Source organism: Oncorhynchus masou, chromosome 12 (genome assembly GCF_036934945.1).
Source record: "Oncorhynchus masou masou isolate Uvic2021 chromosome 12, UVic_Omas_1.1, whole genome shotgun sequence".
NCBI classification, from domain to species: domain Eukaryota; kingdom Metazoa; phylum Chordata; class Actinopteri; order Salmoniformes; family Salmonidae; genus Oncorhynchus; species Oncorhynchus masou.
In genome coordinates, this window is record NC_088223.1 from 61811448 (window position 1) to 61838457 (window position 27010).

The window sequence follows — 27010 nt, forward strand, 5'->3', positions numbered from 1 at the left end:
AGTACCCGCAAAACACCAGTCTCAACATCAGCAATGAAGAGGCGACTCCGGGATGCTGGCCTTCTAGTCAGAGTTGAAAAGAAAAATCCATATCTCTGTCCAGTGTCTGTGTTCTTTTGCCCGTCTTAATCTTATATTTTTGAGATATGGACAAAAAATTGCTTTTCTTTCAGTAACAAGGACATTTCTAAGTGACCCCAAACTTTTGAACGGTAGTGTACATTGAAGCTCTGAATGGTCTTGTGTTACTACCTCATTACAAGGCCTACAGCGTGCAGTAGGATGCGTTAATCAGCTGATCGACAGGTGTACTGCAGAACGATTAGCGGTCCACTGGTGTGGATGCTCAAAATATAGTTATGTATAATTTATTATTATAGTTATCTTTATAGTTATTGTCCTTGGTGTGGATGGCCCTTTAATCTATACAAAAAACATGATGTCAGGTAATAATCAGTTATAAGGTCAATAGGATAAGCAAAGGGGATGCCTGTGCACTCACATGAGCGATGCTGATGCCACAGTATATGGAGAAGGCTGTGGCCAAGTCCTCATCCAGACGGGTGAACCATGGTCCATTCGTCTTGTTGACCAGCTCAGCCACGCCAATCACTTCTGAACAGAGAGAGAAAGAAAGAGAGAGAGATAGATGAGAGATATACAATTATCAGTAGATAGATCAGAAATAGGGAGACAGGGAAATGGAGAGAGAAAGAAAGAAAAGCGGGCAGAAAAAAAAGAGACGGAGAGACAGACCTCCATGTTCGTCCTTTATGGGGAAGCAGAGGATGTTTCGTGTTCTGAAGCCTGTGCTGTCGTCCACGGCACGGTAGAAGAGAGGGTGGGTGTAGGCATCTGTGATGTTGAGGATCTTCCCTGTGGTGGCCACATGGCCTGCTATGCCCTGGTCAGCAGGGATACGCAGCTCTGTCTGAGATGACAAGAAAGAGGCCATTACACTATGGAAATAAGTCATATGCAAAATCATTTTGTCTAAGATAAAAGTCTGTGGATTAGAGATTTGGGGGGAGTGAGTTTAGGAAGATGACCCACCTCCTCATCGATAACCACTCCTCCATTAAACACCTTGGCAACTAGTTCCTGACTGACACTGTCCAACAGGAACACAGAACAACTGGAGGAGAGATAGAAGGGTCATATTAATCAATGTTACTAACGCTTTTGTTAGCATCTTTGTGATAGCCTTATGGTAATACAGTACTTACATTTCTGCACTGGTGAGACTCCTGGCTTCTGCAATAATCTCTTTCAGCAGGACTGATACATCATCTTGAGACAGAAATAAATAACTGTTGTTATAACAACTGACATTGCGCCACTAAAAATAGGCTAAGAATGATACTCACCCAAATGTGTGAAGAGGTTTTTGGCGACCTGAAGCAGTGCCTATAAGAACCCAAACAGACACAGGTAACAGTTGAGAAGACCAGAAGTGTATTTGTGGTTTTGCTAAAGATTCTCACCAGGTTAGGGATTGTTATGGACAAAGTCGAGCAGAGCAAGGCTAGCACAGTACAGTATTGGCTCAGTGGTCAATGAATGCAGTCAGGTAGCGTCTCCTTACCTGACATTCATACTTCAGTCTCTGTTCCTTCTGGAAGGCCAGTGTGCTGGTCAGTACTGAGGATGTGTAGCGGAAACAGTGCTGCACTATGTGTTCATCCAGCTCTGTGTGTCTGAAGGATGACAAACACATACACACACACACACACACACACACAGTATTTTACAGTAAGACACACACAGATGCAGCTATCCATGCACACAGGCATACACTCACAGGCAGCAGTATGCATGCTTACGCAAACACACATAGATAAATACCTGTCTGCTCCTTTTTTGTTGAAGGCACAGGCGAGGGCCACAACCTTGGTGGTGGCCCGACACTCAACAGGAACACACAGCATAGAGAGAACTTCAAATCCCAGAGTGCTGTTCAGCTGCTGGTGTTCCTCCTACAGTATCAGCCCAGAGAAGAAGGGAAAGGGGCAGAGATGTAGAGAACACGAGCATCAAACACATCCAAACCTACTACTTACTGTAAGACTACAAAACACCACAATACTGATCAGGAACATTTCAGTGTTCTTACTGGAGTGACATCTTGCAGGGAGGTGCTCTTCCTCTTCTCCACAGCCTGACCAAGGTGGCCAAACGTCAGCTGGACCCCAGACAGATAGACAGGGTCAGGCTGAGTAAGGGGCAGCAGCAGGGGCACAGGTGGTAATGTCAGAGGGGAAGAAGGGCTGTGTTGTGTAACTTACTGGGAAACTGATCTCTGCCTTCAGAACCTTGTCTCCAACTACCTGAGGAATAACAAAGACATCCAACAAACTTGTTATTGTTTGTTTATTTTTGCAACTTTTGCTTTGTTTTAGAATATTGAATATTGTGTGTGTATGTGTACCTGACAGAACAGTTGTTGATTATCCTCTGATACCAGAAGTAAACAGCAGCACAATGATTGAGTCTGCTCCTCCAGCTGTGAAAACAACAATACAACCCATTCAGTCAAACAGTCACTGTATATCAATCAAACAATCACCCGGCTTTGATAATTCACAGTTTATTTTTTGGTCTAGACTCACATAACGAATTACTTTTAGTTGGAGAGAGGCAGCATCCAGGTCATACAACTCTCCTATAGTAAGAAGGTGAAAGAATCAACATGAAGTCATTACTTTATATTATTTTATAATATATTATTATCTACCATTATCCAATACTCAGCATTGATGTATCTACATTGGCAAGAAAAAGTATGTGAACCCTTTGGAATTACCTGGATTTCTGCATAAATTGGTATCATATTTGATCTGATCTTCATCTTAGTCACAACAAGACAAACACTGTGTGCTTAAACTAATAATACACAAATTATTGTATTTTTCTTGTCTATATTGAATACATAATTTAAATATTCACAGTGTAGGTTGGAAAAAGTATGTGAACCCCTCGGCAGATAACTTTTCCAAAAGCTAATTGGAGTTAGGAGTCAGCTAACCTGGAGTCCATTCAATGAGACGAGATTGGAGATGTTGGTTAGAGCTGCCCTGCCCTATAAAAAACACCCACAAAATATGAGTTTGCTATTCACAAGAAGCTTTGCCTGATGTGAACCATGCCTCGAACAAAAGAGATCTCAGAAGATTAAGAATCATTGACTTGAATAAAACTGGAAAGGGTTGCAAAAGTATCTCTGAAAGCTTTGTATGTTCATCAGTCCACGGTAAGACAAATTGTCTATAAATGGAGAAAGTTCAGCACTGTTGCTCCTCTCTCTAGGAGTGGCCGTCTGCAAAGATGACTGCAAAAGCACAGTGCAGAATGCTCAATGAGGTTAAGAAGAATCCTGGAATGTCAGCTATAGACTTACAGAAATCTCTTGAACATGCTAACATCGCTGCTGATGAGTCTACGATATGTAAAACACTAAACAAGAACAGTGTTCATGGGAGGACACCACGGAATAATCCACTGCTGTCCAAAAAAAAACATTGCTGCACGTCTGAAGTTCGGAAAAGAGCACCTAGATGTTCCACAGCGCTTCTGGCAAAATATTCTGTGGACAGATTAAACTAAAGTTGAGTTGTTTGGAAGGAACACACAACACTATGTGTGGAGAAAGAAAGGCACAGCACACCAACATCAAAACCTCATCCCAACTGTAAAGTATGGTGGAGGGAGCATCATGGTTTGGGGCTGCTTTACTGCCTCGGGGCCTGGACAGCTTGCTATCATCAACGGAAAAATGAATTCCTAATGTCCTTTATCAAGACATTTTGCAGGAGAATGTAAGGCCATCTGTCTGCCAAATGAAGTTCAACAGAAGTTGGGTGATGCAACAGGACAATGGCCCAAAGCACAGAAGTAAATCAACAACAGAATGGCTTCAACAGAAGAAAATGTGCCTTCTGGAGTGGCCCAGTCAAAGTCCTGACCTCAACACGATTTAAATTGCTGTGGCATGACATCGAGAGCGGTACACACCAGACATCCTAAGAATATTGCTGAACTGAAAAAGTTTTGTAAAGATGAATGGTCCAAAATTACTCCTGACCATTGTGCAGGTCTGATCCGCAACTACAGAAAACGTTTGGTTGAGATTAGTGCTGCCGAAGGAGGGTCCACCCTACACTGAATGTTTACACGGTATGTTCAATAAAGACATGAAAACGTATAATTGTTTGTGTGTTATTAGTTTAAGCAGACTGTGTTTGTCTATCTTTGTGACTTAGATGAAGACCAATTTATGCAGAAATACCGGTAATTCCAAAGGCTTCACATACTTTTTCTTGTCACTGTATCGACAACAAAATACAGGTGCATGTCTCAAAATCCCACTATCATACCGCAAAGCCTCAGGATCAGATGGTCCAGTGCACTGTAGTCCACATCAGGTGTTGTCCTCCTGTTCAGGGAGAGAAATGGTGTCCTGTTGACCTCTGACTCCTGGGTGAGCCTTTGGCCCTGCAAAGCCTGGACTCTCTTACAGGCTATGGTGACCTGTGATATACCAGCAAATGTCAGCTACATTCAGAGCAGGCCTACTGTCCCCAAATATGATCCCATGAAAGGACCGGTGGGTCTGGAGAAGGCATTTCAGACTCACATGTTTCTCCAGGACATCAAGGCTTTGTTCCTGAGCTATAGTGGGCAGTGTACAGCAAACCTTTTAGAATAGAGAAGACACAGATTTTTTAGAAAGTATTATCTTTCACACTGTAAGGCAGAGAGGTGAGAGGGTTCAGTGGAGCATGCTCACCAAGAGGAGGGCGGTAGCTACTCCTTGGTCCCGGTCCAGAATTGGAATGATCAACACTGGGGTGGAGGTGGAGAAGATGGAGAGAAAATTATAGAAAATGAGAGGGTGGAGAGGAGGGACGTATTAGCCTGGAGGAGGACTGTGCACTCTTTTGAACTCTCCTTGAACTCTCTCAAATCGTTTAGAGTAGAGTTGCTGTTGTTCACGCTGCAACCCACACAGATACTGATACTGGGTGGCAGGCAGCCTAGAGTTTAGAGCATTGGACCGGTAACAGAACGCTTGCTAGTTCAAATCCCCAAGCCGATGATGTGAACAAATCTGTAGATGTGCCCTTTAGCAAGGCACTTAACCCTAATTGCTCCAGGGTCACCCTCTCAGAGGGTCTCTCAGGTAGATGTGGAATATGCAAAAAACATATTTTAAATTTACACGTGTGAAATAGGACAATTATAAACACCAACCAAATTATTATGACAGATAGACAAAAACAAACACACACCTCTTTTGTCCTGCTGCAGTGGTTCTGTTAGTCTCTCTCTCTGTTGCCCCTGCAGCTCTGAGGAAGGAAGACCCTCACACTGTACTCTCCTCTGCTGGACAACCACATTCCTGAGAGAGACAAAGATTTTATTGATTGGTCACACTTTATTTGGATAGTCCGGATTTTTCATCTATAGATGCCCTACAGATGGTCATACTATCAGAAAACTATCTGTTGATGAGCAACTGCTTGATCATGTTACGGTTAGGTTTAGAATAAGTGTTACGGTAAGGGCTACGGCTAAGGTTAAGTTTAGGTTTAGGCTGTTAAACAGCAACCACTAACATTGAGTGGCTGCAGCCAACACACTGACTTGACTCCAGCCACTTCAATAATGGGAATTGATGGGAAAGGATGTAAAATATCACTAGCCACTTTAAACAATGCTACCTAATATAATGTTTACATACCCTACATTATTCATCTCATATGTATACGTATATACTGTACTCTATCATCTACTGCATCCTTATGTAATACATGTATCACTAGCCACTTTAACTATGCCACTTTGTTTACATACTCATCTCATATGTATATACTGTACTCGATACCATCTACTGTATCTTGCCTATGCTGCTCTGCACCATCACTCATTCATATCTTTATGTACATATTCTTTATCCCCTTACACTGTGTATAAGAAATTAGTTTTGGAATTGTTAGTTAGATTACTTGTTGGTTATTACTGCATTGTCGGAACTGGAAGCACAAGCATTTCGCTACACTCGCATTAACATCTGCTAACCATGTGTATGTGACAAATAAAATTTGATTTGATTTGATTTGGATAAGGGTTAAGGTTAGGATTAGAGCTAGGGCTAGGGTAAGTAGATAGTTCGTTGAAATGTTATTGATAGTCAAATAAAGTATTGCCAATTGATTTAAAGGGTAGGAAGCATGAGTTTTTACTCACCAAAGTAACAACACAAAGTGGTCAAAGACTTAGTAACTTAGTTGTAGTCACGATCTGGTTACCTATAACTACGTTTTTACATATTTATTAACTTATTTCTGGATATCTTCAGAACTACCCACAACGCACTATTTCTCAACGTCATATGGAGAACCGGTGCTACCTAGCTAGTTCCATCTGGCTAACGTTAGCTACTAGCCATGCTAGCATGTAATTACATTCCACACCAAGTGTTGGCGCTAGTGAGCTACTATGTACATCCACGCAGAAAACATATAAATGAATGCAAAAAACGATCTGCTCTTCTCCTGTGCGTTTGGTAGTAGTAGACGAGCGAGCTAGTAATTGTTGTAGATTTTTCCTTTGTCCGTAGCTAGTGCTCGTTTTCATTTCAGACCCAACAGCTTTTTTTTAAGTGCAACCCAACAGGTTTTTTAGAAACTAAATATTACAAGTAGGTGTGTTGTTGTTGGGTGCAGTAATACCCACAAGGACATGGTTACGACTCATTTGTGGCCCAAAAACAAGAAGCTAGCTTTGAGGTGGGACTGGTTTGTCCGGTTGAAGCGAGCGTATTGGAGTAAGGGAACCGGGGGCATGTCTACTGTGTGTTGTACTTATTTCACCCTAGAGGATTTCGATGGCTATAACCAGTGGAAGACAGGATTCGGTAAGGAGACTCCGACTGAAACCAGGTGCTGCACGTGAATGTGAAGCCTGCAACCTGTTTCCTACCGACCTTCTAGGTACATCCCGAGTGTCAGCAGTGATGGAGATAAACTGGGTAAATTCATTGTGGTAAACCTCTAATATAGCTTATCTAGCTTGTCAACTTGTGACTGTGTTCCAAAAACATGTTGACACATTTCTGGGATTGAGACATGGGAGCCAGCTTGCCTTGTTAATTAACTTCAGCTAAAGTTATTTTTGACGATGGTCCTGTTGGTCAATGTCATTGCATTGGATTGTCCCCTGAAAGTTGAGCGCCAAAAGTTGAGCACCTAAAATGTTCTGCCAATATTGTCTGCCAAATTAGTATACCAAAAGTTGGCTGGCTATCTAGGTCAATTGGTAAGCTAGCTAGCTAATTCACTTTTAGCCAGTTAGGTAACAACCAAAGCCATCTAGATAATATTTCCTATATTATAGAATATTGCTTGTATGTCATAAATGACAGGCAGTCTTTATAAAAAGACACAATGCATTTGGCTGATATATTACATTACAAACAATGTCACTTGAGGGAAAATGAAGACTAAATTATGACTCTCTGAAGTACAGGTCAACTGGGCACCACATCAGCCTATTACCTGAGTTTCCCCTCCTTCTGTAGCTCATGAGGTGGTTCATCACACCACAAGCATCCTGTCTCTGCATCTAATAGATAGACGTATGCACTGTCCTATAAGAGAGAGGGGGGAAGGCAGCCTGTTAATTTTTTATTTTTTTTATTTAACCTTTATTTAACCAGGTAGGCTAGTTGAGAACAAGTTCTCATTTGCAACTGCGACCTGGCCAAGATAAAGCATAGCAGTGTGAGCAGACAACACAGAGTTACACATGGAGTAAACAATTAAGGGGATTAAAAACCACATGCACTCCCCTCCATATGTATTTTTGGACTGTAAAGCTAAAACTCCGGTATTCTCATTCAAGATATAATGTTTTATATTAGACGACAGTAAAGAATGTCAGATTTTGTTTGAGGGTATTTTCATACATATCTGTTGTGAAAGCACTTTCTGTTTCTAGTGCCCCAATTTCAGCAAGTCTACAATTATTTGGACAAATTCACTTATAGTGTATTACGTTTAGTCAAAAGTTTGTTTTTAGTCCCATATTCCTGGCATTCAATGACTACATCAAGCTTGTGGCTCTACAAACTTGTTGGATGCATTTGTGGTTTGTTTTGGTTGTATTTTCGATTACGTTTTGCCCAATAGGAACTGAATGATGAATAATGTCTTGTGTCATTTTGTAGTCACTTTTATTGTGAGTAAGAATCAAATGTGTTTCTGAACACTTCTACATTCATGTGTATGCTACCATGAGTATGGATAATCACGAATGGGTTGTCAATAATGATGAGTGAGAAAAAGGTTACAGGGGCACAAATATTATACCCCCAAAAAATGCTAACCTACCCTGTTAGTGGTAATGGTGAGAGGTTAGCATGTCTTGGGGGTATGATATTAAATGCTAACCTACCCGGTTAGTGTTAAGGGTGAGAGGTTACCATTCAGTTTCTATTGGGCAAAACATAATCCAAAATAAACCGCAAATGCATCCAACAAGTTTGTAGTCACAAGCTTGATGTAGTCATTGTGTGCAAAGAATATGGGACTAAATACTAAAGTTTTGACTACTTTAATACCCTGTAAGCTATTTTTTCCAAATACTTATGACACGGGGAGAGTAGATACTGTACATAAAGTGCTTTCCTTTCTAAAGAGTGAAACAGATATATGAACATACCCTGAAATAAAGGTGACATTCTGTACTGTTGTCTGATATAAACATTTTATCTAAATTACAAAATGCTGGTGTATAGAGACAAAATAAAATAAAAATAGCTTCACCGTCCAAATACATATGGAGGGGAGTGTATGTATGCTTTAAGAGCAAGCAGGAGAAAATATGGTTGGAATATTTATGACATTTTCTTCATTACTTGGTCAAACATGTACAAGTGGATGGTATTTGGCCTGTTTTGTGTCATTCACTTGGTTTCCTGTTTCTCTGTAAGCTCTACCCAAGGGAGAATACAGTGTGTTGGTGAGTAGGATGGAGACAGACTTTAGATATAAATCATGATGGAGACAGTAGAAACACACCACTTCAGAAAGGACAGCCTGGAGAGCCTTTCTGATGGCATCCCGCAGGGAAGAGGAGTCTGTGACTGAGGCCAGTCGGAGCAATGCATCCTGGGAAATGAAGTAAAGGGAAATAATCATTTATATCATGGTGACTTTGATGTAAAGATACACAGAGGAGAAGGAGCAGGAATGGGCTCTGGATGTTACTCACACAGAGCTGCCTCTCCAGTAGCTCATATTCACTGGAGACACATTCACTGTAGAGTACAGCCAGACCGACCGGTGACACATACAACACACTCACTATTACAGCAATCAATGCTAAATATCAGGATATATCTCAAAGGATGTAGCCGGGTCAATTCTCTAACTGTCAAACTGTGACTGGCAACAAAACACTCAGCCTCCAAAAAACTGTAAGTCAGAATAGACATTTTTGTCTTTTAACAGAAACTCTCATCGAAAGCGACTTACAGGAGCAATTAGGGTTAAGTGCCTTGCTCAAGGGCACATCGACAGGTTTTTCACCTAGTCGGCTAGGGGATTTTAACCAGAGACCTTTCAGTTACTGACCCAACACTCTTAACCGATAGGCTACCTGCCCCCCAAATGACAGTAAGTTACAGTCATAACCAAAATTATTGGATCGCTTGATAAAGATTAACAAAAAATACTATATAAAATAAATAGTACAAATACTGAACTACACTGAGTGTACAAAACATTAAGAACACATGCTCTTTCCATGACATAGACTGACCAGGTGAATCCAGAGGTGAAGGTTATGATCCCTTATTGATGTCATTTAGTGTAGATGAAGGGGAGGAGACAGGTTAAAGGAGGATTTTTAAGCCTTGAGACAACTGAGACATGGATTGTATATGTGTGCAATTCAGAGGGTGAATGGTCAAGACAAAAAAGTAGTTGCTTTTGAACAGGGTATGGTAGTATGTGCCAGGCGCACCGGTAAGTGTCAAGAACTGCAAAGTTGATAGGCTTTTCACGCTCAACAGTTTCCCATGTGTATCAAAAATGGTCCACCACTCAAACGACATTCAGCCAAGCATTAGAGTCAACATGGGCCAGCATCCCTGTGGAATGCTTTCGAAACACCTTGTAGAGTCCATACCCCCAACCAATTGAGGCTGTTCTGAGTGCTAAAGTAGGAGGGTGCAATAGTAGGAAAATGTTCCTAATTTTTTGTATACTCAGTGTATATTGTATGCTAAAAAAATGGAAATTACATAATTTTATACTACTTCAATTGTATTAGAGAGAAATAATTAAAACATCTGAAAAAGATACGTGCCAAAATCTTTGGCACCCCTAAAGATTCTTATAAATAAATAAACAAAATTGAATCTGCATTAACATTCTTTGTTTTTAAATTAATCTCTCTATTGTGGCCATGTATGGCTTCCTGTTTCACTGGGGTACAAAAACGAGATAAAGCATATAAATTCCTTTGTCATCCATCACCAAGGGGGAAAGTAAAGTACTCACAAATTAAGAGAGAAATTGTTGTTGACTTTTATAAATCAGGCAATGGGTACAAAAAAACAACTGATAAACCAAATACTGCTTACCACTATTAGGGCACCAATTACAGATGTAGGATCTTAGTTTGAGCCAGTTTGCTACAGCAGGAAAATAATCCTGCATCAACAGGAAATGTGAATTATTATGTGGATTATAATTAATGGACATTTTTTGTAGGGGTTGATACATTTTTCGTTACGGCAAATCAAGTCTTTTTAAACCTTGAATACACTACATTTTGCATTTCCTGTTGCACAGGAAAATTATCCACATAACAGAGTGATCAAATTAAGAAATGTAAAACCACTGCAACAGTGGTACATTTGCCTGAGGGAATGTGACGGAAGATGGAGGAAACTGAGGTTTTGTTTGAAACTGCTAGTGACCCATGAAGCTAGTACAGAAAGTGGGAATGAGTGGGACCCATTGGCGAAAAAAAGGGGAAACAAGAGAAGTAAAGCTATGTTGGAAAATAGGAAACCACTAGACTCATTTTTAGTCGGAGTCAGGATTTTGGATCAATGCTACTTAGGAAATCCGTTTAACGTCTCCAGGAAAATCTGGAATGTGTTGGAGGAAAGTGTGGAGTCAGTGAGAGTCACAAGAAGTGTTCTTATTTAGATTTTTGGTGTGTCTGCGGAGCAGAAGAAGTGTGTTTTAAGACTCAAAAAGATATCGGAGTGGAATGTTTCCTGCATGGATTTTTGTAGCAGTGCGCCTATCAAGGGTGTTATTTCTGGGGTGGTGCAAGAAGTAAAAGCTGAGGATGTAACTGAAGACATTGATGGAGTGGTTGGTGCACGTCGACTGGACAGAGAAAAGAAATTCACTTCATCCATGCTACTGTTCTTTGATGAAGAGTCTATTTCTTGTCACATAAAGTTAGATTCATGAGATACCAAATCACATCACATTTTATTGGTCACATACACATGGTTAGCAGATGTTATTGTGAGTGTAGCAAAATGCTTATAAAATTCTCTTACCCTGTACGAGCTTTTGTGCACAAGCTCCTTCAGTGTCATAAATGTAAACAATTTGGTCATGTGTCAAGGGAAGAATATTGTATGCCAGATGGAGGGAAATGCTGCAACTGTGGAGGTGAACATGAGCCTGAATTCCTGGGGTGCCTTGTTAGGGTGAGTGAGAATGAGGTGGCGAGGGTAAGGAGTGTCCAGTGTGTCTCCTATCTGGAGGCGGTGAGAAGATTGGAAGGAACGAGTGGCGGGGAAGAAGCAATGTTAGTAGAGCCACCAAGACCAGTGAACCGAGGGATAGTGAAATGCTACATGTTAAAAAAGTGGACTTTGTTTTATTTACTGCAGTGTTCATAATCTGTACAGCACAAGTGGAGAAGAAGTGGAAGTAAATAGGAATCATTGTGAATGCAGCTGAAACTTTTTTGGGGTCTTCAGGATTTCATAGCCGAGGCCTTGGAAGAAATCGCATCCAAATCAAATCTAATTTATTGGTCACATACACGTGTTTAGCAGATGTTATTGCGGGTGTAGCGAAGTGCTTGTGCTTCTAGCTCCGACAATGCAGTAACATCTTACAACTAATATCTAACAGTTTCACAACATATACCCAAAATACACGTAAATCTAAGTAAGGAATGGATTAAGAATATATACACATATGTCAGAGCAGCATTGAACTAAGATACAGTGGCATATAGTATAGAATACGTATGAGATGAGTAATGCAAGATACGGAGACATTATTATAGTGGCTAGTGTTTCTTTTCCTTAAAGTGGTCAGTGATTCCGAATCTATGTATATAGGCAGCAGCCTCTGATGTGCTGGAGATGTCTGTTTAACAGTCAGTGGTGTAGTTATCACAGCTTCTAGGAGTAGTGGGTGGGGAAGTCAGGCGCAGAGAGCAGAGGTAGTTCAATCGTGATCTTTTAATCCAGAACAACAAGTAACGGTAACGCCAAACACTAAGGCGCATCACTTAAACCAGCCCAAAAGCAGGACCAAACAGTCCAGAGAAAATAGTCCACGAGAATACACACCACATGAACAGAAAAACAAGCCCGCACAAAAGCAGGCGGGCGTACCTGGTTTAAATAGCCCAAATCAAAACCCAAACAAGAAACAGGTGTAACACATCAGACAAAACTAACTGAAACAGAAAAGGGGATCGGTGGCAGCTAGTAGACCGGCGACGACGACCGCCGAGCGCCGCCCAAACAGGAAGAGGAACCACCTTCGGCGGGATTTGTGACAGTAGTATAGAATACAATAGAGTATATACATATGAAATGGGGGATGCACTATGTAAACACAATTTAAAAGTGACCAAGATACCGTAGAATAGTGTAGAGTGCAGTTTATACATATGAGATGGGTAATGCTAGATACAGAACAGTATTATAGTGTCTAGTGATCCATTTCTAAGTGTCTAGTGATTCCTAATCTATATCTATAGGCAACCGCCTCTGATGTACTAGTGGTTGCTGTTTAGCAGTCTGACGGCCTTGAGATAGAAGCTGTTTTTCAGACTCTCGATCCCAGCTTTGATGCACCTGTACTGACCTTGGTGGTTGATGTCCTTGATGATCTTTTTGGCCTTCCTATGGCATCGGGTGGTGTCTGTGTGGGTGGACCATTTCAGGATGTCGGTGATGTGTACGCCGAGGAACTTGAAGATTTCCACCTTCTCCACTGCAGTCCCATCGATGTGGATAGTGGGGTGCCTCCTCTGCTGTTTCCTGAAGTCCATGATCATCTCCTTAGCTTTGTTGACGTTGAGTGAGAGGTTATTGTCCTGGCACCACACTCCCAGAGCCCTCACCTCCTCCCTGTAGGCTGTCTCATCGTAGTTGGTAATCAAGCCTATTACTGTCGTGTCGTCTGCAAAATTGATGATTGAGTTGGAGGCGTGCTTGGCCATGCACTCATGGGTGAACAAGGAGTACAGGAGGGGGCTGAGCACGTACCCTTGTGGGGCCCCAGTGTTGAGGATCAGCGAAGAGGAGGTGTTGTTCCCTACCTTTACCACCTGGGGGCGACCCATCAGGAAGTCCAGGACCCAATTGCACAGGGCAGGGTTCAGACCCAGGGCCTCGAGCTTAATGATGAGCTTGGAGCGTACTATGTTGTTGAATGCTGAGCTATAGTCAATGAACAGCATTCTTACATTGTTAGGACTCTTGTCCAGATGGGACAGGGAAATGTGCAGTGTGGTGGCGATTGCATCGTCTGTGGATCTATTGGGGCGGTAAGCAAATTGAAGTGGGTCTAGGGTGGCAGGTAAGATAGAGGTGATATGATCCATGTCTCTCAAAGCACTTCATGATGGCAGAAGTGAGTGCTACGTAATTTAGTTAAATTACCTTTGCTTTTTTGGTATAGGGACAATGGTGGCCATCTTGAAGCATATGGGGACAACAGACTGGGATAGGGAGAGATTGAATATATTTGTAATCACACCAGCCAGCTGCTCTGCAAATGTACCACCGGCCCCTGAGCCTTTATATTGACTTTATTGAGAGCAACCAACGAATGCAATCACCAGAGCGGTATCCTACGAAGCAAGCTCGATCTACTCAGGGTTCGCTTCTATTCCATTTGAGGCTTTATTCGTACTATGACGGTGTATATTGCTCGTCCGCCTGGCGCTAATACTAGCAGGCGTTTAATTGCGTGTGCATGTCGCACATGGCTAGTTGACTGCCAAACTCTTCATTGAGACAATGCTGAAGCATTAATTCATGGGCTAGTCAGTGCCACATTTGTGCCGAATTCAAAATGAAAGACAAGTTTTATCTTGCAAATTCAGTAGGCTATGGTGTGAAAGTGGCTTTTAGAAGTGCCGTCTTTATTTTATTACTCATCATTAATGCCGTCTTTATTTTATTACACATCATTAATGCCGTCTTTATTTTATTACTCATCGTTAATGCCGTCTTTATTTTATTACTCATCGTTAATGCCGTCTTTATTTTATTACTCATCGTTAATGCCGTCTTTATTTTATTACTCATCGTTAATGCCGTCTTTATTTTATTACTCATCGTTAATGCCGTCTTTATTTTATTACTCATCGTTAATGCCGTCTTTATTTTATTACTCATCATTAATGTCGTCTTTATTTTATTTATCGTCATTTATTTTATTACTCATCATTAATGTCGTCTTTATTTTATTACTCATCGTTAATGCGTCTTTATTTTATTACTCATCATTAATGTCGTCTTTATTTTATTACTCATCATTAATGTCGTCTTTATTTTATCACTCATCATTAATGCCGTCTTTATTTTATTACTCATCATTAATGCGTCTTTATTTTATTACTCATCATTAATGCCGTCTTTAGTTTTCTTTCATGTGCTTATCAATGCTCAAGCACCTTTTTTCCCCAGGCCTATCGCTAGGTTATCTTTATTAAGTCATACAAAAGTGTTACATTATTTGAAGTTTAAAATGCATTCTGTCATGACTTAATGTGTAATGTGATATATTTTAACATTACAATTTTTTTACACACAAAAAACATTTGGTTAATAAAATATTTAATCAATAGTCTTCCTCAAATATTTTTTTATTTATTTATCTAGGCAAGTCAGATAAGAACAAATTCTTATTTACAATGATGGCCTAGGAACAGTGGGTTTACTGCCTTGTTCAGGGGCAGAACAACAGATTTTTACCTTGTCATCTTAGGGAGTTGATCCACCAACCTTTTGGTTACTGGCCCAACGCTCTAACCACTAGGCTACCTGCCTCCCCCGTGGGGACGATGATGCAATCTTTGCAAGAGGGAGGGAATCTGATTTCATTGGTCCTCGGCTCAGGTGAGCCACTTTCGTAACACTGGTTCCGAGTTGAACTCAGAGTTCACCAAAATTACTTTGCTAATTCCTTAAACCTGCTTCATAGGACACTCCTCTGGAGTTTGCTAAATGGCGCTGGCACTTGGATTAGAACCGGGTGCTATTGTCAGATGAGACAAAAATAAAGCTCTTTGGCCACACACACCAGTGGTGGGTTTGAAAGAAGGATGCATATAAGAAAATTATCTCATATCTACTGTACAATATGGTGGTGGATCCTTGATATTATGGGGCAGAATGAAGCATATCAAGGATCTGGAAAGACTGTATGGATGAATGGTCTAAGATCCCTCCCAATGGGTTCTTCAATCTCATAAAACATTATGGAAAAAGGCTAAGTGCCGCTATCCTCCCAAGGGGAGGATGCACAATGTATTGAAAACAGGGGAGCCAATAATTTTGACACATATCTTTTTTAGAGTTTATTTTTTTACTTTTCTATTAGTATAATATAATTTTGTTTGAGCATACCATATAGCTCAGTATTTGTATTATTTGTCTTTTTTGCTAACTTTATGCCAATCATGTCACGCCCTGGCCTTAGTTTTCTTTATTATTTTGGTTAGGTCAGGGTGTGACATGGGTGATTATACGTTTTTGTATGTTTATGGGGTTGTAACCAGTCTAGGGGTTTTGTATGTCTATGGTTGTCAAGATTGGTTCTCAATTAGAGGCAGCTGTTTATCGTTGTCTCTGATTGGGAACCATATTTAGGCAGCCATATTCTTTGAGTATTTCATGGGTGATTATCTATGTCTAATGGATGTTGCATCAAATCAAATTTTATTTGTCACATACACATGGTTAGCAGATGTTAATGCGAGTGTAGCGAAATGCTTGTGCTTCTAGTTCTGACAATGCAGTAATAACCAACAAGTAATCTAACTAACAATTCCAAAACTACTGTCTTATACACAAGTGTAAGGGGATAAAGAATATGTACATAAAGATATATGAATGAGTGATGGTACAGAGCAGCATAGGCAAGATACAGTAGATGGTATCGAGTACAGTATATACATATGAGATGAGTATGTAAACAAAGTGGCATATCGCATGTTTTGCACTCAGTGTTGATAGCGGTCACGGTCGTGTTATTATTTTGTTTGTTTCATGTACTTCGTGTTATTTCGTTTTACATTAAAAGTATGTATTCACATCATGCTGCGCTTTGGTCTCCTCACTACGACAAGTGTGACAAATAATTTCTGTTGTGGCTGTATTTTCCTTTTCATTGCATTATCAAAGAACATGTGGCTTTATCCGTGCCTTCATAATTTTGCACAATTAAAATGGAAGCTGGTTTTAATATTGTTTTATAGCTGTGTTTTTAGTAATATCAACAACACTTTAATGTTCTCACGCATGGGGAATGCACCTGGAGAGGGTCCCTGTTTTATAATGCATGATCATTTATTGAAGTTCATAAACTTGGACTTTTATCAGCTCTCTGGGCCAGAAGAATATGGAACACCAAGAATGATTAACATTTATAGTTAAGTGATAATTCATTTCAATCTTCCACACATACATACACACCACAGTAGGCTGCTGAGGGGAGGAAGGCTCATAATAATGTCTGGAATGGAGTGAATGGAATGGTAGCAAACACATGGAAACTATGTGTTTGATGTGTTCGATACCATTCCATTAAAGCCATTACTATGAGCCCGTCCTCCCCAATTAAGGTGCAACCAGCCGCCTGTGGTAGAAACATACTTGCCACACAGGAAACCTTCCCTTGCCTTAGTCTAAGTTACAAACAGGTCTGGAGAAACAACTTCATCATACACAGTGATCATCCTTAATCCCAGAAGCCAGAGTAGGGTTGCAAATGGAGGGTATATTACTGGAAAGTAATGTGTGTGTCTCCTCCACAAATCGACAGATAGCTAACAACTCTAATAATAATGAAGATCCAGGAGGCAGGAATACCATTTGGGTTCTTTAGTAAGGATGATAGTAAAACTGCAATACAAAAAAGAGAAAATATGTATCACAACATGTTCTGCATCCATTCACATCAAGCAAACACAAAGGCTGTCATGTCTTATTATGTCTGTTCCTGTCCTTTCTCTTCACTCTGTCTCTCTCTGCTGGTCTTATTAGGTTACCTTCTCTTTCTCTCCTTCTCCAGCTGTTCCTCATCTCCCCTAACTACCTCGTTCACCCTTTCCCCACCTGTTCCCTTTTTTCCCTCTGATTAGGTCTCTATTTCTCTCTCTGTTCCTGCTACTTTCGGTGTCAGATTCTCGTTTGTGTTTCTCATGCCAGAAGCAAGCTATCGTCTCGTTTGCTTCCTCCTTGTCCTATCCTGTCGGAGTCTGCCTGGCAGGTGCATCCTGTACACTACTAAACTGTCTTTCTTTGCACTGTGTCCAGTTCATCTGATGCTACGTGTGATCAGGTACCACCGTTCCTCTATGACCCGCGCCTACCCATAGCGACCTGCAGCCTGTCGCCGCTACCCAGCTATTCTCCTCTGCTGCTAAGAAGGGGACTCTCTTGCTATTCATCAGAGGGACTTTATGTTTCATTTGTCGCCCTCTCTGCGGGTAGTCTATTGTGCCATTGTCAACGTCTGAAGAGGATCTATGTCTTTCCTGTTTTCTCATTAAAGAACTCTGTTTCTGTTAAACCGCTTTTGGGTCTTCACTCAAGTGCATAACAAAGGCATACAAATAATGATTTAGAAATACACCAATGAATAGCATGAATCCGTGAACTTACCATCCCGAGCTAACAAGGAATAGGGCCTAGCTTAGCTAGCAAGGATAAAATGACTTGCAGAAAGTATGACAATTCTAATGACAGGAACATATGCATAAAATGACTGAAACCCAGTACACACAACTATGTATACATACAATGTAATTAAAATAATACAATCTCGTAACATACTAAGCACTGAAATTAGCCAGCTAGCAACATTTCATCACGGAATGGGAGCAAGCATGCTAACACACAATGTTAAGTGGTTATCGTCACATCTGTGTATATCCCCCCGCAAGTGGATACCAAGACGGCCATCAGGGAACTTCACTGGACTTTATGCAAACTGGAAACCATCTATCCTGAGGCTGCATTCATTGTAGCTGGGGATTTTAACAAACTAATCTGAGAACAAGGCTACCTAAATACTATCAGCACATCGATTTCAGTACACGAGCGAGTAACACATTAGAACACTGTTACTCTATCTTCTGCGATGCATACAAGGCCCTCCCACGCCCTCCTTTTGGCAAATCTGACCATGACTCGAACTAAAACAGGAAGCACCCATGCTTAGGTCTGTCCAACGCTGGTCTGACCAATCAGATTCCACACTTCAAGATTGCTTCAATCACGTGGACTGGAATATGTTCTGGGTAGCCTCAGACAATAACATTGACGTATACGCTGACTCGGTGAGAGAGTGTATATGGAAGTGTATAGGAGATGTTGTACCCACTGTGGTTATTAAAACCTTCCCTAACCAGAAACCGTGGATTGATGGCAGCATTTGCGCAAAACTGAAAGTACGTACCATCGCATTTAATCATGGCAAGGCAACTGGAAACATGACCGGAAACATGACCGAATACAAACAGTGTAGCTATTCCCTCCGCAAGGCAATCAAACAAGCTAAGTGTCAGTATAGAGACAAAGTAGAGTCGCAATTCAACGGCTCAGACACGAGAGGTATGTGGCAGGGTCTACAGTCAATCACGGACTACAAAAGGAAAACCAGCCCCATCGCGGACAACGATGTGGTTGACAAACTAAACAACTTCTTTGCTAGCTTTGAGGACAACACAGTGCCACTGACTACTGCCCGCTACCAAAACCTGCGGGCTCTCCTTCACTGCAGCTAACGTGAGTAAAACATTTAAACATGTTAAACCTTGCAGGGCTGCCGGCCCAGACGGCATCCACAGCCGCGTCCTCAGAGCACGCGCAGACCAGCTGGCTGGTGTGTTTACGGACATATTCTATCAATCCTTATCCCAGTCTGCTGTTCCCACATGCTTCAAGAGGGCCACCATTGTTCCTGTTCCCAAGAAAGCTAAGGTAACTGAGCTAAATGACTATCGCCCCGTAGCACTCACTTCCGTCATCATGAAGTGCTTTGAGAGGCTAGTCAAGCACCATATCACCTCCACCCTACCTGACACCCTAGACCCACTCCAATTTGCATACCGCCCCAATAGGTCCACAGATGACACAATCACAATCACACTGCCCTAACCCATCTGGACAAGAGGAATACCTATGTAAGAATGCTGTTCATCGACTACAGCATTTAACACCATAGTACCCTCCAAACTCGTCATTAAGCTCAAGACCCTGGGTCTCGACCCCGCACTGTGCAACTGGGTCCTGGACTTCCTGATGGGCCGCCCCATGTGTAAGGGCTATTTGACCAAGAAGGAGAGTGATGGAGTGTAGCAATCAAATGACCTGGCCTACACAATTACCCTATTATTCTACAATGTAGAAAATAGTAAAAATAAAGAAAAACCCTTGAGTGAGTAGGTGTATCAAAACCTTTGACTGGTAGTGTATATATAATACATTTTTACACACTCAATATTTCTTTGTTGTAAATGTTTTGGCGCCAAACTGGTGGCAGTTGTGAAAAAAGTCTATAATTGGCAAAGTTAATTGAAAATAAGTTAATTGAAAATAATGCCATTGTTAATTAGATGGTTATTTTCTCTTGAACCATATGGTCAATTCAGTAGAATTATGGACATTTATGGAATTATAGAAATACTATATATGAATACACTTTTTAAAAGTTATTCAAGTATAAATTTCCAAAGTTACCATAGATTACCTGTTAATTACCAAAATGACTGAAGATTCCAGTAACTTTAGTAAATGACCGGTAGCTTTGCAACCCTAAACCAGAGTGAGTTAAGGCACAGTGCACTATTCAGACCCCTTGACTTTGTCCACATTTTGTTATGTTACATCCTTATTCTAAAATGGATTAAGTAAAAACATTTCCTCATCAATCTACAAACAATACCCCATAATGACAAAGCAAAAACATTATTTACGTAAGTATTCAGACCCTTTACTATGAGACTCGAAATTGAGCTCAGGTGCATCCTGTTTCTACAACTTTATTGGAGCCCACCTGTGTTAAATTCAATTGATTGGACATGATTTGAAAAGGCACACACCTATCTATATAAGGTCCCACAGTTGAAATTGCATGTCAGAGCAATATCCAAGCCATGAGGTCAAAGGAATTGTCCGTAGAGCTCCAAGACAGGATTGTGTCAAGGCACAGATCTTGGGAAGGGTACCAAAAAATGTCTGCAGTATTGAAGGTCCCCAAGAACACAGTGGCCTGCATCATTCTTAAATGGAAGAAGTTTGGAACCACCCAGACTCTTCCTAGAGCTACCCCAGTAGGGTGGTTGTGTGGAGGGAGGAAGGATGTGGAGTGGAGCACCCATTGCATCTGGAGTCATGTGTCTGCTGGGTGAATTGATCTATGCTAAAGGTCACAGTAACCTTACGGAGAATATAAGCACTGAGTAATCACATCACCTGGAAAGAATAGGACTCCACCTACACTATATGGCAGGCATCTCTGCTTTACAATACAGTCCTGCTTCAACTCCTGAGCTGCCTCATCTGAGGTAATTGACGTCTGACTTTCGACCTGTGGCTACGGCAGGCCAGCCTGGAGGTTACCTCTGTCCGAGTTTGAGCAGAATTGAAGTCTCTCATAGGTAGCATAAACACTATCATTGCTGGAAAACAAATTTCAAATCATTAATGAAAGAGGTAGAGCGAATAAAATAACTCCATTCATCTCAACACATTCACATCAAAGCCTAATCATATTTATTGACTGCTGCTACTAGAGACTGAGTTGGATGGTAGATGTGTCGGATGAAACAATTTTAACACAAGACCATGCGGTGACAGAGAGGGATAAATATTTATTGCATTTTCCTTTTCCTAATGGGCGGTAATTTAGAATGCATGAGATACTGTATTTACGATAGCACGGCTTCGCCCTTTGTTCCTCAGTCTTCCCGCTCTTTCACTCAAACCCAGACCCTGTTATTTTGTGTAACAAGCTGTCATATCTGTTCCGCCTGCTAGGGACGTTTTCCTTTATGACGTAATTTGTAATCAAGTTATGATTAATTATGTGTATGTGTAATTCTGTGTGATTAGCTAGGTATTCACTAAATAAATAATTAAACCCAATTTTGTATTGCTGATTCAACTTGTTAGCCAGGGTTCGTGAAGATAACCAAGAATTTACAACTTTCAGATGAGACTGAATTAAGGTGATGATTAATATTGACTGCTATTGATGTAAAATATTACTAGGTCTTTAAAGTTTATTCGGAAGATAACAGCTCTATAAATATTATTTTGTGGTGCCCCGACTCTCTAGTTAATTACATTTACATGATTAGCTCAATCAGGTAATATTAATTACGGATAAATTATTTTATAGAATAGCATGTCATATCACTTAATCCGGCATAGCCAAAGACACGACACTGTCCAGTATTATATACATGGCTATGATAATATAATTTTACAGTTATTTGAGTGCATTACAACTATATCTAACAGTGGTGGGCCGTCAGGGCCAGCAAGGCCTTCTCTGCTGGCCTAAACATCATCAGAATATATATATTTTTTAAATATATTTTCCCACAAATATGTATTAAATTATTCCCCAGAGTAAGAGTTACACTCTTCATTTCATAGTGTTCCTCTTGGTTGTACTGCTTCCAGCCCCAGGTTGAGATTTGGAGGGCTGGTCTTTATGTTAGATATTTTATCCAATCATATTCAGCCATCATGTGTTGCCAGGGGTCTAAAATCTGCCCTCAGCGCTTCAGAATCAACAGTGCGGGCGCTTGTAGCTTAAAGTGAATGGAAATTAAAATTTTGTGTCAACCACTCAGCTTTAGAGTTGGCTATTGTACGCCTGCTGGCTGGCTCCAGTGTTACACAGGAGCCAGCTAGCAGGCGTAGTGCCTGCACGTCTTTTGATTGGATTACCAATATTGAGAGGCAGGTCCTATATGGGCAGGTCTCCTATATGGGCAGGTCTTTTCAAGAAAAGTTAGACATTGTCAGGAGAGGTAGATGCCGACGCTACAAAGCCGACGCTACAAAGACAGGCTTCGAGAAGCACTGCAAACTGTACTGCTGGGAATGCCTATTATTTGCAAGTGATCGATTTGGTGTTTGTAGCCACACTGGCTTTGCAAACCTGAGTTGTCTAACCAAGGCAGCAACGAGACACCAAAGTACGACTGGGCACTTACAAACAATGGTGCTTTTGAAAACTTTTGGGGACACCCGAGTGGATCTACAGCTCAACGAACAAGCGTGCAGGGCAACGAAGCTGCACAATGAAAAGGTATTGTACTCTTCCCCTGCAATTCTCTGAATAAAAATGTCAATTTCAAGGTGACGCAACGCCTGGTTATACTGCGTTTCTGTCTAAATGTATAGTGTCTAGAGCCATGGCATCATAATGATGGTAATAAGAGGTGGATTAATTTGGGTGGGACTGTGTAGGACCTCACTGAAGGCCCAGGCCCCAGAACCACGGCACGCTACTGATATCTAAATACGCCATCAGGAGGATAAACAAGAGGAAATTCACCATACCACAGTCTGCCTACGTAGGATACTAGCATAATCCACTGTTAAAGTTGTAAACCAGATGTATAGTGTATACGTGGTGAAAGACCTCTTCCATCACATACAGACAATAACAGTGGCACACAGACATGCCAAAACCTCCCCACCATCCTTATTGGGAATGTCAACACTATGACTCTGGCCTGTATTAATTTGCTTGCCAGATGCACTCATCCCTGGACATCAAACACTTGTCTGTTACCCTTTGACAGGTAGCTTACACTTTTCATCAGCCACAGTTTATTACACATAGCGTTATCTGCTGCTAAAATGTTACAGTGTTAATATGGGGTGTAGAGACCTTTGGTTCAGCATTATGCCATTGGAGGACTGCCTGAAAGCACTGGGACTGAGTAATCCGAGGGTGTTCCTATAGAAATAGCATAGTAGTAAAAGCATAAGTAGCTCATTTGAATGGTTTTCAGCCTCATTCCATGTGAATAAAATATCATTGTGAGAGAATGTACTGTGGATACAGAACCAGTTTGGACACACCTACTCCTTCAAGGATTTTTCTATATTTTTACTAATTTCTACATTGTAGAATAATAGTGGAGACATCAAAACTATGAAATAACACATATGGAATCATGTAGTAACCAAAAAGTGTTAAACAAATAAAATACATTTTGATTCTTCAAAGTAGCCACCCTTTGCCTTGATGACAGCTTTGTACACTCTTGGCATTCTCTCAACCAGCTTCACCTGGAATGCTTTTCCAACAGTCTTAAAGGAGTTCCCACATATGCTGAGCACTTGTTGGCTGCTTTTCCTTCATTCTGCGGTCCAACTCATCCCAAACCATCTCATTTGGGTTGAGGTCGGGTGATTGTGGAGACCAGGTAATCTGATGCAGCACTCCATCACTCTCCTTATTGGTCAAATAGCCCTTACACAGCCAGAAGGTGTGTGGGGTCATTGTCCTGTTGAAAAACAAATGATAGTCCCACTAAGCGCAAAACAGATGGGATAGCGTATCGCTGCAGAATGCTGTGGTAGCCATGCTGGTTAAGTGTGTCTTGAATTCTAAATAAATCACTGACAGTGTCACCAGCAAAGCACCCCCACACCATAACACCCCCTCCTCCATTCTTTACAGTGGGAACCACATCTGCAGAGAACATCAATTCACCTACTCCGCATCTCACAAAGACATGGTGGTTGGAAACAAAAATCTCAAGTTTGGACTCTTCAGACCAAAGGACAGATTTCCACCAGTCTAATGTCCATTGCTCGTGTTTCTTGGCCCCAGCAAGTCTTTTCTCCTTATTGGTGTCCTTTAGTAGTAGTTTCTTTGCAGCAATTCGGCCATTAAGACCTGATTCACGCAGTCTCCTCCGAACAGTTGATGTTGAGATGTGTCTGTTACTTGAACTCTATGAAGCATTTATTTGGGCTGCAATTTCCGAGGCTGGTAACTCTAATGATCTTATCCTCTGCAGCAGAGGTAACTCTGGGTCTTCCTCTCCTGTGACGGTCCTCATGAGAACAAGTTTCATCATAGCGCATAATGGTTTTAGCGACTGCACTTGAAGAAACTTTAAAAGTTCTTGAAATTTTCCGGATTGATTGACCTTTATGTCTTAATGTAATGATGGACTGTCATTTCTCTTTGCTTATTTGAGCTGTTTCTTTTCCAATATCTGGACTTGGTCTTTTACCAAATAGGGCTATCTTCTTTATACCACCCATACCTTATCACAACATAAGTGATTGGCTCAAACACATTAATAAGTAAAGAAATACCACAAATTACCTTTTAACAAGGCACACCTGTTAATTAAAATGGATTCCAGGTGACTACCTTGTGAAGCTGGTTGAGAGAAGAGTGTGCCAAGTGTGTGCAAGGCTGTCATCAAGGCAAAAGGTGACTACTTTGAAGAATCTGAAATATAAAGCATATTTGATTTGTTTAACACTTTTTGGGGTACTACATGATTCCATATGCGTTATTTCATAGTTTTGATGTCTTCACTATTATTCTACAATGTAGAAAATAGTACAAATAAATAAAAACCCTGGAATGTTTTGGTGTGTCCTGACCTTTGACTGGTACAGTATACTGTAAATATCAGTGTTCGAGCGATGCAGATTTAGGAAATTTATCTTAACAGGGAAGTCTGAATGTATGTAAACAACGTTGTAGAGGGCTTAATGGGAAGACAGAAGAGAGGTGTACTGTCACGAACGTCGTCGGGGAAATTACCGGACCAAGGTGCAGCGTGGTAAGCGTACATTTCTTTTTATTTTGAATGTCGCCAACAAAAACAACCATGAAGCTTACTAGGGCTATACAGGCCACTAACAAAGTCAACTACCCACAACTAAGGTGGCAAAAAAAACTCCACACTCCAAGACTGCTTCCATCACGTGGACTGGGACATGTTTCGGTGTGCGAGTTCATTAGAACGTGCGTTGAAGATGTCGTTCCCATAGCAACGATTAAAACATTCCCTAACCAGAAACTGTGGATTGATGGCAGCATTGGGTCCCCACAAGGGTGCGTTCTGAGCCCTCTCCTGTACTCCCTGTTCACCCACGACTGCGTGGCCACGCACGCCTCCAACTCAATCATCAAGTTTGCGGACGGCACAACAGTGGTAGGCTTGATTACCAACAACGACGAGACGGCCTACAGGGAGGAGGTGAGGGCCCTCGGAGTGTGGTGTCAGGAAAATAACCTCACACTCAACGTCAACAAAACTAAGGAGATGATTGTGGACTTCAGGAAACAGCAGAGGGAACACCCCCCTATCCACATCGATGGAACAGTAGTGGAGAGAGTAGCAAGTTTTAAGTTCCTCGGCATACACATCACAGACAAACTGAATTGGTCCACTCACACAGACAGCATCGTGAAGAAGGCACAGCAGCACCTCTTCAACCTCAGGAGGCTGAAGAAATTCGGCTTGTCACCAAAAGCACTCACAAACTTCTACAGATGCACAATCGAGAGCATCCTGGCGGGCTGTATCACCGCCTGGTACGGCAACTGCTCCGCCCTCAACCGTAAGGCTCTCCAGAGGGTAGTGAGGTCTGCACAACGCATCACCAGTAGTGGGGGAAAACTACCTGCCCTCCAGGACACCTACACCACCCAGAGGGTAGTGAGGTCTGCACAACGCATCACCGGGGAAAACTACCTGAGGACACCTACACCACCCGATGTTACACTTACAGGAAGGCCATAAAGATCATCAAGGACATCAACCACCCGAGCCACTGCCTGTTCACCCCGCTATCATCCAGAAGGCGAGGTCAGTACAGGTGCATCAAAGCTGGGACCGAGAGACTGAAAAACAGCTTCTATCTCAAGGCCATCAGACTGTTAAACAGCCACCACTAACATTGAGTAGCTGCTCCCAACACACTGACACTGACTCTACTCCAGCCACTTTAATAATGGGAATTGATGGGAAATGATGTAAATATATCACTAGCCACTTTAAACAATGCTACCTTATATAATGTTACTTACCTTACATTATTCATCTCATATGCATACGTATATACTGTACTCTATATCATCGACTGCATCCTTATGTAATACATGTATCACTAGCCACTTTAACTATGCCACTTTGTTTACGTACTCATCTCATATGTATATACTGTACTCGATACCATCTACTGTATCTTGCCTATGCTGCTCTGTACCATCACTCATTCATATATCCTTATGTACAATATTCTTTATCCCCTTACACTGTGTATAAGACAGTAGTTTAGGAATTGTTAGTTAGATTACTTGTTGGTTATTACTGCATTGTCAGAACTAGAAGCACAAGCATTTCGCTACACTCGCATTAACATCTGCTAACCATGTGTATGTGACAAATAAAATTTGATTTGATTTGATTTGAAAACAGGCTGCCTAAGTATGAT

General features: G+C 41.3%; 1 protein-coding gene across 1 annotated transcript in view; it reads right to left on the bottom strand.

The window, feature by feature from the left end:
• The window catches only part of LOC135550585 (cGMP-dependent 3',5'-cyclic phosphodiesterase-like), a 48816-nt gene that overhangs the window by 9670 nt on the left and 12136 nt on the right, over positions 1–27010 (bottom strand). Inside the window, exons 2-18 of the mRNA XM_064981530.1 lie at positions 9081–9170; positions 7557–7648; positions 5289–5398; positions 4787–4842; positions 4634–4693; positions 4374–4527; positions 2610–2662; positions 2429–2503; positions 2286–2327; positions 2114–2182; positions 1846–1976; positions 1586–1697; positions 1368–1407; positions 1227–1290; positions 1054–1135; positions 757–931; positions 503–615 (exon numbers count right to left, since the gene is read on the bottom strand). Coding sequence (XP_064837602.1) covers positions 503–615; positions 757–931; positions 1054–1135; positions 1227–1290; positions 1368–1407; positions 1586–1697; positions 1846–1976; positions 2114–2182; positions 2286–2327; positions 2429–2503; positions 2610–2662; positions 4374–4527; positions 4634–4693; positions 4787–4842; positions 5289–5398; positions 7557–7648; positions 9081–9170 — 1518 coding nt within the window. The remainder of the gene's footprint in view (positions 1–502; positions 616–756; positions 932–1053; positions 1136–1226; positions 1291–1367; positions 1408–1585; positions 1698–1845; positions 1977–2113; positions 2183–2285; positions 2328–2428; positions 2504–2609; positions 2663–4373; positions 4528–4633; positions 4694–4786; positions 4843–5288; positions 5399–7556; positions 7649–9080; positions 9171–27010) is intronic.